This window comes from Oncorhynchus mykiss, chromosome 7 (genome assembly GCF_057628025.1).
Source record: "Oncorhynchus mykiss isolate SJ-2025 chromosome 7, ASM5762802v1, whole genome shotgun sequence".
NCBI classification, from domain to species: Eukaryota; Metazoa; Chordata; class Actinopteri; order Salmoniformes; family Salmonidae; genus Oncorhynchus; species Oncorhynchus mykiss.
Window position 1 is genome coordinate 17,727,886 of NC_143028.1, and position 13,126 is coordinate 17,741,011.

The following is a 13,126-nucleotide window of genomic DNA, read 5'->3' on the forward strand; positions in this document are numbered from 1 at the left end:
ACCAGATCACACCCACGCAGTTTAGCAGCCGGGCTGAGCTCCCTCCCACTGCCTGTAGTCCCGCCGCCTACAATCACTATTGCCATGGCAACACATCAGTGACTTGCATTGGCAGGAAGGCCATCACACAGGGCTGAGATTGTGGAGGATGGGAGGGCGCTACACATGTGGGTGTTCAGTGATGAGTTGACCTGATCTCAGGAGAAAATCTGTGTGTGTGTGTGTGAGAGAAAGAAATGAGAGAGAGCGAGGGAGTGTGTGTGAGAGAGAGAGAGAGTGAGAGGGCAAAAGAGAGAGAGAGAGATGTGAAGTATGAAAAGGACCTGCGTCAGAGTGAGCAGAGTGAGTCATCGGGCAGTTTCAGAATGTTTTAATATGACACTGATGCAAATACTTTACCCCAGACAGCGGTTCATCATCCCTTTCTTTTTTAAGAAGAGAAACTGTTGACTGGACCACATTTAGTCTGTCTGTCAGCGTTCATTATACCTTATAAATACCAGTATAGGTTCTCTGCCATGGAACAGTTTAGCTGTCTAGCTGTAAAAAAAAAAAAAAAAAAAGAACCGAAAAAATCTAAATGTTGTTATTTTATCGTAGGATATAATAAATAATAAGATTAATATCAAATATAATTTTCCTTCTTTCTGGATCAGACATATATCATGAATGAGGAAAGACAACCACCATAAAAAATAAAGTTTAATAATGTTTATGTGCTGTATAACAAATAAAATATATTAGTGTTTAAAAAAAAACAGGTGCATATCTACTGTGTAGGCAAGCCTGGGCTAACTCGGTGACTTACGATAACAGTGATAAGAACATGAATCAATGTACTATCAACATCTTGGCTGTCTATCACACTGCTGGACACGCGTTGGTCTGTGAACATGACATGACACTGATTAAACTAAACCGGTACAGAGGACAGGAGAAGTCACCTAGCACAGAACAGAACAGAACAGACAGTGGGCCCAGAAAGTATGTACTTAGTACTTAAACAGTACTTACAAAAGTATTGCATTTGTTGCAGTCTATTTGACCTAGAGAGACTATTATTACAAAACTGTTGTGACTGCGGCGACGCCAAAAAAAGACCAACAGACTCCATAGCAAGACAGATTTACACATTTGGAAACACAACATTAAACAACCATCTGAGAGCTAATTCTAACATACGAACATCTTGAATTATACATTGGTGGTCACAGCTGAAACACTGGTAGGATCTAAGACTACGAGGCTGTGTAACATGAACATCTTATGATACCAGACACTTTCACTTGTTTTCTCTAACAACAGTTATTCGGTTTTTGCTCTACACACATAAACACGGTACTGAGATTGACACCAACATTGCACTGACAAAACCCTGCTTTTGGGATTAGGCAAATATTCTTGTAATAGTACAGGCCGAATTGGCCCTGTCGGTCCTACAGTGAGATATGTATTAAAACACAACTTTCTGGAGTGCAACAATATAACAGGGGGAAGAAATCGATTCAGTTACATATCGGGATATTCTTTTTGACAATATATCGCAATATTATTTTGGACAATCTCGCAATGTTATTTTTGTGCTTGTTAGCTGTACATGCGCAAACACTCCAGTATTTCCCCTTCTATAGCTTGTTATCTATCTTCTTTTAAAATGAAATGGTGAGCTAACATCCTTTCGGCACATTCATTCACATGACTGATCAAAACACATTTTTTCATGGCTTTCGTGGCTCTTTTTTCATGGCTTTCATGGCTCTTTTCTCATGGCTCTGCAGTATCAAATCACAATACATATCGAATTGGCACCTAAGTATCGTGATAATATCGTATCGAGAGGTCCCTGGCAATTCCCAGCCCTAATAACAGACCAGGGGCCCTACTCAATAAAATGGGTAACTCAATTAATGTTGTGTTGAGGTTCAAATGTGCATTCTTACAGTACAACATCATTTGACAGACTTATCAAGGAAACTCGATTTGTCTAGGCCAACCCACGGGCAGACTGGCCATCTGGCATTTCGGGCAAATGCCAGATGGGCTGGTCAATTTTTTTTGACTAGTGTGCCTGTCTAAACAGTTTTTTTTGTGCACAATTATCATGGGGAAAAAATGGGCTGGTATGGGGGCCTTGAGGAAAGAAATGGGCCGGTGTGGGGGCATCAAAGTAAAACAAAAATGATAGGGCTGATTTTTGGTCCCAGTCCATCTCCGGGCCAACCTATCCCATAACACTGATCTGAACTCTAACTGGAGATCTATACACAAAAAATTCTGCAGCCTCAGTTTAATTTACAGTACCACTCATAAATACATACAGTACATACAGTAGGATGATGCAAAACTATAATTTCTCCTCTCCAGATAGCTCTCTTTCCACCTCTGATTAAAACAGAATCCTACTGTATTCTTTACAGTACATCAGTTACCCACCGATCGAACACGACAAGCCAAAAAATAGCTTGGGGTATTTTTTGTTCTTTTTCATATCCTGACCATCCTGACCGCTGCGCTCTTGTTTCACTTAACTTCATTCAAATTCATGTAGCGAAACAGAGTGTAAGCTCAGGAGATCAGGATGGTGGTACAAGGCTACTATCCCGACCCATCATTCTTAAATAACACCATGTACATCAATCAATAAATACATAAAGGCCTATACAGCATGAAAGTTATCCTGTGAAAGGACATCCCCCATTCAGTTTTCCCCGTGACTGAATCTATGCTCTACTCTAGACGCTTTGGCAAAAACCTTAGACAAAATGAAAGAAAATAAATGTTTTTTTTTTTTTGAGGCAACGTTGGTTTGTTAAGGCTCGACTGTGGCTGTGCTTGCTTTAGTATCCATTGATTTGACTGAGATAGATGCTTAGTGTAAAAAGTGTAAATGATGACTAAAACCGGATGGGGAAACAGTCGAAGGATGGGAGGCACTAGGTGGAATCCTCTGGTTCTGATTTGATGGTCTTCCTGTCAGTGTGGTTGGCCGCTTGATGCGAGGATCCATTTTCTAAGGTAAAACACAGAAAAGATCATCAGAATAAAACATGCCATGTGTTTTCTAACCATATACCTTTTCACTCATAGTGGAGCTTGAATGTAGGCAGGTGTGTGCATGCAACAGACTAATACCCACTGTTTGTAGTGACATACGTGACTCAAGAATGAACATACATTTGCCCGAGTGGTGCTGTACCTGTTGCTGGTGCTTTGGCCTCATCTGTGTTATGGTTGTTATGGAATCGTTTGAGCTCATTGGCTAGCTGCTTCCCCAGGGGAAGCTCCCCCTCCGCCACACTCTTACTGGGCACCCGCAAGTTCCTTGGTCGCTCGTCTGAAAACATCCATAAACACACAGACAAGCATTAGGCATGGGTAAACCAATGAGATGCACGCTGCCATCTTACACAATCAATTCCAATGGCACTGCTGTTAGAGTACCATTCACGAAGCTGCTTAGGTGATACAAAAAAATGACATTAACATTCTGTCTCTCAAAATCTTGAGAGATCTGATGCGCATTTGCTCTGGGCCCGAGTTTGTACTCGGTGCCCCAAAAAAAGATTTTATACTCTTCTTCTCATTCAACTTGAATAAGGTGCTTTAAATAGCTTATGAGAGGAGAGAGGAGAAAGACAAAGAGAGAGAGAAAGAGAGCGAGAGCGAGAGAGACGCCCCTGGGCAGCCACATGGCGGAGGAGGTAAACAGGCGTGGGAGAGTTAATGACAGGTGCAGAGAGAGGATAATTATGGGTAACATGAATATAATGAGCTGTCAGGAGTATGGGCCGTGCGAGAGAGAAAAGGACGAGAGAGAAAAGGACGAAGATGGGATGAGTCCCTGAGGGACGGCTACCGGCTTAACACAGTTATGATTCCTCCTCACTTTGAGATGTGTGAAGAAAAAAAACAGATACAAAATGAATCCCTGACTTATAAAATAAGATTTGAAGGCTGGAAATGGTGATTCACAGAGCTGTGAATTTGGAGCATGAGGATAGCACTCATGTACGAGCGCACTCCAAAGAGAGACGCAGAAGACGGACCGTACCGTTACCTTGGTGCTCTGTGCTTTTGTCTACCGACGTGCCGTTGGTGCCTGGAGCCTCGCTGAGGTACTTCAAAGCCCCTGCAGGTATCCTCCAGTCCAGAGCGTGTAACCTCTCCTGTACCGCGGCATCATGGAGGATCTCCATCTGTCTGGCTAACAGACGGTCCAACTGCACCTGTTTAAACACAATACATTTACAGGGCGTTAGCAACTGCTCCTACTCTTGTAAAAAAACATGCCTCCAGAAATGACCGTGTCAAAGAAACGTGTCTCCGATAATGTTTACTTTATACAACTAGAAAAAATGTAACCCCTTTTTCTCCCCCAATGGAAGCCAGCCGCAGCAATGTATTGGAGGACACACCGTTCACCTGACGACCGCTAGGTCAGCCTGCAGGCGCCCGGCCCACCACAAGGAGTCGCTAGAGCGCAATGAGCCAAGTAAAGCGCTCCCCTAACACGGGCGACCCGGACTCCTGATCACGGCCGATTGTGATACAGCCCGGGAACAAACCCGGGTCTGTAATGATGCCTCTAGCACTGCGATGCAGTGCCTTAGACCGCTGCGCCACTCGGGAGGCCCATGTTTACATTTTATAATCCACTTTTCAAGTATGTTACCTGAAGGTTTCTCCCAACTATCTCCTCTCCTTTGGACTTGGCGCAGGCTAGCTGTTCTCTCAGTATGCCCTGTCTCATGTGGATGGCCTGCAGAGCCTCCTGGATGTCAAAGAAGTTCTCCTCTGTCTTGATTCTTTTAGGAGACGGCTCATCTCTGTCGCCGCAGCGAGACCTACAGTGGAGAAGACAACACATTCAGTTTGTATGCAGAGAAACATTGAAAGATATGGAAAGCATCGTCTGAACATGACATGAATCATACCATACTATCATTTACATAACTTAAAAATATGTCTCTGTAAAATGTAACACATTACAGTAATGAGTTACATAGTAATAACCACGAGGAGAAAATGTACTTAGCAAGTAAATAAGTCACCCATGCTTCCCAACTTATCTTGACATGGTCCTCTAACTCGATGCTCTTAACTCAGTTAGCATTGCTAACTCTAACAAGCAAAGGTTGTGTGCAGTGCAGTGGAGGAGAGTGGCTCTTACTTGCTGGTCCTGTAGGTGTATTTGTAGGTGACCTCTCTGGAGATCTGCCTGGCCAGACCAAACAGCTCGTCTCTACGGGTCAGTAGCACCACGTCTCTCATACACAGCTGGGCTGCTGCTTCGTTCACTGTCAGCTGAAAGGCAGGACACGCGTGATAACAAGTCATGTTGTCAACTATAGCTGTAGATACACAACTCTGTCAGTGAGCTCTTCAGTTGTAACTTCTACTACTGCCGACCTACTTTTAGACGGCTGAAGCAAAGCGCACGCACACATCTTCTTCAGGTGATTTACCTTTTTGTAGTTTTCACCTCTTACTTGTGGAACTGAGGTTTGTCACCTGTATTGCACTGCCACTGAGTAGACTAACCTAGGACTGCAAAAAGGATCCCATCTCTTATCCCTACCTCATGAAGCGTCAGTTGTTTGCCGTCCCTCCTCTTTGAATCGAAGCGTCCGTAGATGGCGCTATACTTCCTGATCTCCTCCGCTCTCCTTGGATCATCATCACTCATATCAAAGATGTGGCTAATCATCTTGGCAAGTTTCTTATTGGTCTTCAGCTGCTCTTTGACCTCTGCGGGGTCGCTCTTGGACAGGGCCGGGGTTATCCGGTCCACACACTCCAGGACAGACTGCAAAGCTGCAGCGTCAAGTGCCTCCAGACCCTCTCGGGGGGACGACGGAGACCCCCGGTCGGACGGAGAGAGGCTCTGTTCGCTGTCGTTGCTGTGTCCCGACCAGAAGCGCCCCTCACTGCCGCTCTGCAGTGGAGACCCCCCTGACACTCTGTCCCTGGCCACTTCCAGCTTTCCTGGATCCAGACATGTCGCAGCTATGATTTTGGGAACCTTGACATGGGTCTCGCCACGGGCGCTGTTGTTACCCCCTCGCTCCGCGCCGACTGGCGTGGGTGACCCCTCGGGTAACTTATAGACTGGTATACTACACACCGGTACAGATGTCAGAGGCTGATTAAACAACGTTGGATTGGTGACCCAGTCTCGCAGGGATTTCTGAAGCCTCCGGACATGCAGGGGCTTGCTGGCCATGCCCACCAGAGCCATAATCTCTAGGAACTCCTCCTCCCCGGCCTCACAGAGCTGCTGCACGTCATCTCCTCCCTGCTGGATGAAGGCCTCGTAGTAGTACAGCAGGTTGGCCCTCTGGAGGATTCGGTAGAGCTGCAGCTCCCCCAGAGTTCTGGGCAACGCTGCCGCCATGCCTGGGAGAGAGAACACAAGACGGGATGGGCAAGAGGTTCTGCCTGACCAGAGAGTGTTGGTGTATGTGTGTGTGTGTTTTTGGGAGTGGGGGTGTGTTTTTGGGAGTGTGTGTGTGTGTGTGTGTGTCTGACTGACTGACTGACTGGCTGACTGACTGAGAGAGGAAGAGGCACTCCCTCCACTCCGCCTGAGTTCCCTTTGTAAGTTCTGCAGTACTAGGGCTGCAGAAGGAAGAGTGGCGGTTCGCAGTTAGAGCCCTGTTAGTTGCTGATGGGACCACATACCACAATCCTCCTGTGCAGCATGCGTAGGTGGCCTTCTTCACACACACATGCTCCACTTGCTTTAGCCAAGGGATTGTTAACTACCCATTTCTTGCAAGTTAGAGGACTATGTCACAAATAATTAGATATTGCTGAAAGACCCTTAGTTATGTGAATAATATAATTTGATTGTTTATCATCAATGGGAATTCAGAGTGTTTGCAAACAACTGCACAACTACTTCATAACCACATGCTGTCAAAACCTCTGGGCAAAATGCAACGCAGCCTGATAAAACCGACCTTCCAAAGAACAGAGCAGATCAAGAGGCAAATCCAGACAATATGACCATGGAATATTTGCACAAATCAATCTAGCTAAATAGAAAATAAAAGAAATTCGTTTCAAAACACCACAAAGTAAAAATGTAAATGCAAAATGCAGTAATCCAGCACCAGACTAAACGTCACTCAAAACCGGTCTTGCAAGTAAATCCACATCAGGAAGATGAGTAAAAAATACCATTGTCGGCAATAATAGAACAGTGCTAGATCAAGGCTACAACCTGTTCCATTATTGTCATAGCCCAATAACTTATTCCAACGATGTAAGTGTTACATACCTGGTAAACGTTAGTCCCCTCTCGTTTCCTTTATCTAGTTGTTACAATCTATCAGCTACAGTATAGGCTGAACTGCCATAAACTGTACAATTATCGGTAGATCTATAATTTCCTAATAAGCGCCCACTCTGGCCTAAAAAGTCCTCGCGTTCTTTGACAACGTTTGCCTTCCCTCCTTCCGCTACCTTGAATAGAAATGCGATTGTGTTGAACGTCTGTAGACTAGATGAGTGTGAGCTGCCTGCTTGCTACCCTACCCCCTCCTCCCCGGCGATTGAAATTGGGATATTCCGCGGTTGCTACAGTGCTCACTCCCACGCGCCTGCGTGACGCAAATCCTGGCGTGGGCGGACAGGGGCGTGGGAGGCTTCTGCATGGAATACCAAGCAGCACATCTCAGCAGTGGCACAGGCAGGCAGCGCCGGTCAACTGGGACGGTGTGAGGCGAGGGCAGAGTAGACCCTAAAACGCCTGGCTATATGACTGTATAGAAGTGCAACTGTTGACATTTCAGATAGACTAATAAGGATTGGCTCATGTCATCTATGACGTAATTAGGTTATTTGATCTTTTACTTTATTGATTGAGATGTTTTTTACTATTTGGATAAAACACGTCAGTATATGCAAATTATATTTCTATTTATTTTGAGTCTCTTGCCATGACAATTTAGTGTCTTAGTGTTTTACCCATCACATTACTCTCAGAATTGAGGCAGTAAGTGGGAATATAGGCAGAGAGAGAAGGGGGACTTTGCCCTATGTGTGCATGGGAACCACAAACATTTCTCTTAAGGATTTACACACACCCACACAAATCTTCGGCTTGCACCAGCCCCTTTTCCAAATATACTCTCAGACTTGTGCATTGCCCATTTCACTTTGGGCGTGGACTGTCTAGAATACTAATCAACTCACAGAATCAAATATAATCAACTCACAGAATAAGATGTTCATTCTGTGTCCTTCACTGTCATGTGAATATAAACTCTTCACATTATTATCACAAATTATAGAAAGGAGAAAGGCTTGTTCTCTCTAGAGACACAACAGAAAGCGTCCTGCTTACTGTTACGATAACTCAATCTGCTTCTGTATCAATGAGCTATTTCTGGCAAGTAGGCCATGCAGCCACAGCACACAGCACAGCCTTAGGGAGATAATGAGGCTTTGTTTTTATCCTGGAGAATAGATCTAGAATATATCTAGAATCTACACACTGCTACTGAACAAACTCTCAGTGCACATTTCTTGTACTCGTGAGAAAAGAGACTCAGAAGCATGGTACACTTACTAATTTCTGTCTATATTTGCAGAGCTCTTTTTTTCAGCGGCACATTTTTTTTTTAAAGAAAAATTATAATAATGATTACGTATTTACCGAGCTAGGCTACTACTTTAGCTGCTACATTTTTTTTTTTTTACAAAGAAGATGAATTATCAGGATAATTGAGTAGAGGAGCATATACTGTATTTCCCATCCTTGAGACCAGAGAACAGAGAAAAGAACCGACTAGCTACTATTTACTATCCTTCCTGTTTGGCCCTGTCCGGGGGTGTCCTCGGATGGGGCCACAGTGTCTCCTGACCCCTCCTGTCTCAGCCTCCAGTATTTATGCTGCAGTAGTTTATGTGTCGGGGGGCTAGGGTCAGTTTGTTATATCTGGAGTACTTCTCCTGTCCTATTCGGTGTCCTGTGTGAATTTAAGTGTGCTCTCTCTAATTCTCTCTTTCTCTCTTTCTTTCTCTCTCTCGGAGGACCTGAGCCCTAGGACCATGCTTCAGGACTACCTGACATGATGACTCCTTGCTATCCCCAGTCCACCTGGCCGTGCTGCTGCTCCAATTTCAACTGTTCTGCCTTATTATTATTGGACCATGCTGGTCATTTATGAACATTTGAACATCTTGGCCATGTTCTGTTATAATCTCCACCCGGCACAGCCAGAAGAGGACTGGCCACCCCACATAGCCTGGTTCCTCTCTAGGTTTCTTCCTAGGTTTTGGCCTTTCTAGGGAGTTTTTCCTAGCTACCGTGCTTCTACACCTGCATTGCTTGCTGTTTGGGGTTTTAGGCTGGGTTTCTGTACAGCACTTTGAGATATCAGCTGATGTACGAAGGGCTATATAAATAAATTTGATTTGGATTTGTTTACAGTAGTTTACTACATTATATTTTATGAAGGAGATTAATGATGAGGATAGGTAATTGAGTCAGAGAATGTGCTCCAAATGGGCACCCTATTCCCTATATAGCGCACTACTTTGGACCTGAGCCCTATGGGGAACAGGGAATAGGTAGCCATTTGGGACACAGGCAGAGTAGAGGAGCAGCTGTTGTGTGGTTTTAATGATGTGCTTTCCACACAGCCAGACAGGGCCAGGGTAACAGAGAGCAGGTACGTTTAGCCCAGATAGTTTCCAGCAGCACACCCACTCCTTTAATCCTGTCTGTGGATGGCCCTGACCTGCCAGAGCGCGAGCGCGCGCGCACACACACACACACACACTCCCTCCGAGTACACCCAGGTCGCAATTGTAAATGAGAACTTGTTCTCAACTTGCCTACCTGGTTAAACAAAGGTGAAATAAAATGTAAATAAATTAACACCCGGCATTGCTGCCACACACCCTGTTACATGGCTACATATAGGCTATATATGTTTTCCATTGAATATGTCCGCTTTTAGAGATGAGATAACATATACATTTTCCATTTGCCTCAAATCGTTTCATCGGTACTGTATTTCAGATTTCTAATAGTGCTCTTTTTAAAAGTGTTCTGTACATCTTCACTGTTGTACCAATTACAAACACGTTTCACCGACACCCACGCGCGTGTGCGCTTGTCAGCCCCTCGCCTTACCCTGTGATACCACCCCCACACACACCACAGAAAGCTTCCTGGTCTCAAAATGGTTAAGATGAAGGACATGAATATCACATCAATTAGAATATAATAAATGCAATATTTACAGACATGAGCACCTATGCAGGTGTTATGACACATTATGCATTAAACACTATTAAACTATACATGTGAATAGTTGACTTTCATAGTTTTGTTAGTAAGTGAAAAAGTAACATTTTGTAGGCGTACCCTAAACAGTATGTAACGTGTAGCCCATTACTTTGTGTTTTTGTGTCCGATGCCATGAGCATCTTACGTCTGAGTGAACATGTGTCTGCGAGCTAAGTGTGGGTGGAAGTGTGTGTGTGGGCGGCAGAGTGTGCTGTGTATGTGGGCGGAAGTGTGTGTGTGTGTGTGTGTGTGTGTGCGGGTTGAGATAAGTACTACAATCTTAGAACTGGTAGTATTATTACTATAAGCTTGACGCCATTTTTAGATCAATGTCACTATGTTGGTTGTGCATCTATATGTTCATAAATGCAGTAGCTGAACATTCAGTGAATCCCCCCCCCCCCACCCCCCCTAGTACCTAATGACAAACATAGAGGCAGGCTAGGATGATCGGCCCACACTCAGGGTCCGTAGTGGGCTTCTCAGAGTCATAATGAATGGAGGTTACATTCCTAAACCCCGGGGGGTTTTTACCCATGTGGGTGGGCCTATGATCACGCAGGTTCCAGAGACCCCCTCACCGCCCACCGCCTAGCCCAGCTAATGTGTGTCAAATTATCTTCCAAATGTACTCACTCACTTATTCCCATCACGACTGGGCTGGCTCATAGGGCAGCAACAAAGGCTCTCCACTTCTGCCGGTCTTCGGCCATCTTCCCCACTGTGCACCAGCCCTGATGGTGTTGGAGCTCAATCTGCTAACGCAGGGGAAATATCACCTCACACAGATGCCAAGTCTAGACTCGTGCTCTTAAATGACGGTTTAATATGATCATTTATTTCAGAGACTTTGTATTGTATCCTCAGTCTATCCAAGATAACCCGGTTCCCTTTATAAAAAACGAGTAGAACTGATGAAACAAACCATGCAAACAAGAAAAGGAGTAAAAACTAATGTTGGTGTTCTCTTTGAAGCGAAAGCCAGACAATTTTGCATGATTATTGCCGTTAAGTTTTTGATCTCAACCCAACAGGCATGAAAAACAACAGCAGACGCTAGGGATTAGGATCCCCCCCACTCACACGCCCACCCTCAAATCAAGTCCCTGACTCAGTCACAAAACCTCAGCAACATAGTTTGCCTCACGTGTACTTTACTTTACAGTACTTATCATATAAACAGACTCATCCAAAGGGATGAGTCTGTTTATCTCTCTCTGCACTTGACAAGAAACTGTCATACCAATTATTTAAGTGCGGAAATGTTAAATCGACTGCTTAGACCTCAGTGAACCACTACTTAGGCCTAAATGGCTATGGGCTGGGGAGTCGTTCTACTCCTCAACACTGTCCTTGCTCCTTGGATCCTACGGCTTTGCTGCCCAACCGGGTATTGGGGTAGGAGTAACCATGGCTCTGAGCTCCCCTGGTGTGCCTCCTGCAGGCTAAGGCTGGGGCTGGTGTGGGCTGTGGGCTAGAGGCTGGCCCTGTGGGCGTTATGTATGGTTGTATTGATGACGGTAGAGACAAAAGCCTCTCACTGTGTCACACAGGGCACTTTTTCCTCACTCTGCAGGACATCCCGGGTCATGCTTAGTAGGGCACACAGCCACCGCAGCAAAACTGTTTGCAATGGAAAGCGACAATCTGAGCTCTAATTTGACACATACAGGTAGTAGGCCGAGGCTACCACTTTCACTGTTTTAAAAACGTTTTCCACCAACTTAACAATATGACCCTGGTGACTGTATATCCTGGAGTGTTCCTAAAAGATCACGCAGGCCTACACCATATCACACCTACCATTCTAATGATCAGCATGATTATTACCATGTGCAGCTATGTCATCAGTGCACCACTGTCAGTGTACAGTGCAAATCAATAAAAGGATGCTGCTACAGTACTACAACAGTCCCATGATGCCCTGCTGAACATGGCAGCTGTTTGGTCCCATCATGTCCTAGCATGTTGGAGATTCCACACCGCAGGCATAAATAGGACCAGTTCATGACTCAACACTTTCGGCAAAGCCATACGTACCCACAAGGCATCGCAGCGGAACTCATGTATGTGCGAGTCCGTGTGGTCAAGAGTAAACAAATATTATACTGGTGTTTGCCTCAATAAGATCGTTGAGGAACATGGGAATGTCATCATTTTTTATTAGACTTTCAAATGAACTGATTCATGAAGTACTTTCAGATGAACTGATTCATGAGAGTACTTTCAAATGAACTGATTCATGAAGTACTTTCAGATGAACTGATTCATGAGAGTACTTTCAAATGAACTGATTCATGAAGTACTTTCAGATGAACTGATTTATGGAGTACTTTCAAATGAACTGATTCATGAAGTACTTTCAGATGAACTGATTGATGAAGTACTTTCAAATGAACTGATTCATGAGAGTACTTTCAGATGAACTGATTCATGAAGTACTTTCAAATGAACTGATTCATGAAGTACTTTCAGATGAACTGATTCATGAAGTACTTTCAAATGAACTGATTCATGAGAGTACTTTCAAATGAACTGATTCATGAGAGTACTTTCAAATGAACTGATTCATGAAGTACTTTCAGATGAACTGATTCATGAGAGTACTTTCAAATGAACTGATTCATGAAGTACTTTCAGATGAACTGATTCATGAGAGTACTTTCAAATGAACTGATTCATGAGAGTACTTTCAAATGAACTGATTCATGAAGTACTTTCAGATGAACTGATTCATGAGAGTACTTTCAAATGAACTGATTCATGAAGTACTTTCAGATGAACTGATTCATGGAGTACTTTCAAATTAACTGATTCATGAGA

At 44.2% G+C, this 13,126-nt stretch overlaps 1 protein-coding gene across 1 annotated transcript; it reads right to left on the bottom strand.

The window, feature by feature from the left end:
* Positions 1–684: 684 nt before the first annotated feature.
* LOC110527526 (NGFI-A-binding protein 1) lies at positions 685–7,772 on the bottom strand. The gene is made up of 7 exons (XM_021608863.3): positions 7,283–7,772; positions 5,579–6,396; positions 5,171–5,304; positions 4,673–4,844; positions 4,058–4,226; positions 3,197–3,334; positions 685–3,010 (listed from the first exon to the last, which is right to left on the bottom strand). The coding sequence occupies exons 2-7, from the start codon at positions 6,392–6,394 to the stop codon at positions 2,934–2,936; spliced, it is 1,506 nt and encodes a 501-aa protein (XP_021464538.1). The 5' UTR covers positions 6,395–6,396; positions 7,283–7,772; the 3' UTR covers positions 685–2,933.
* Positions 7,773–13,126: the final 5,354 nt, after the last annotated feature.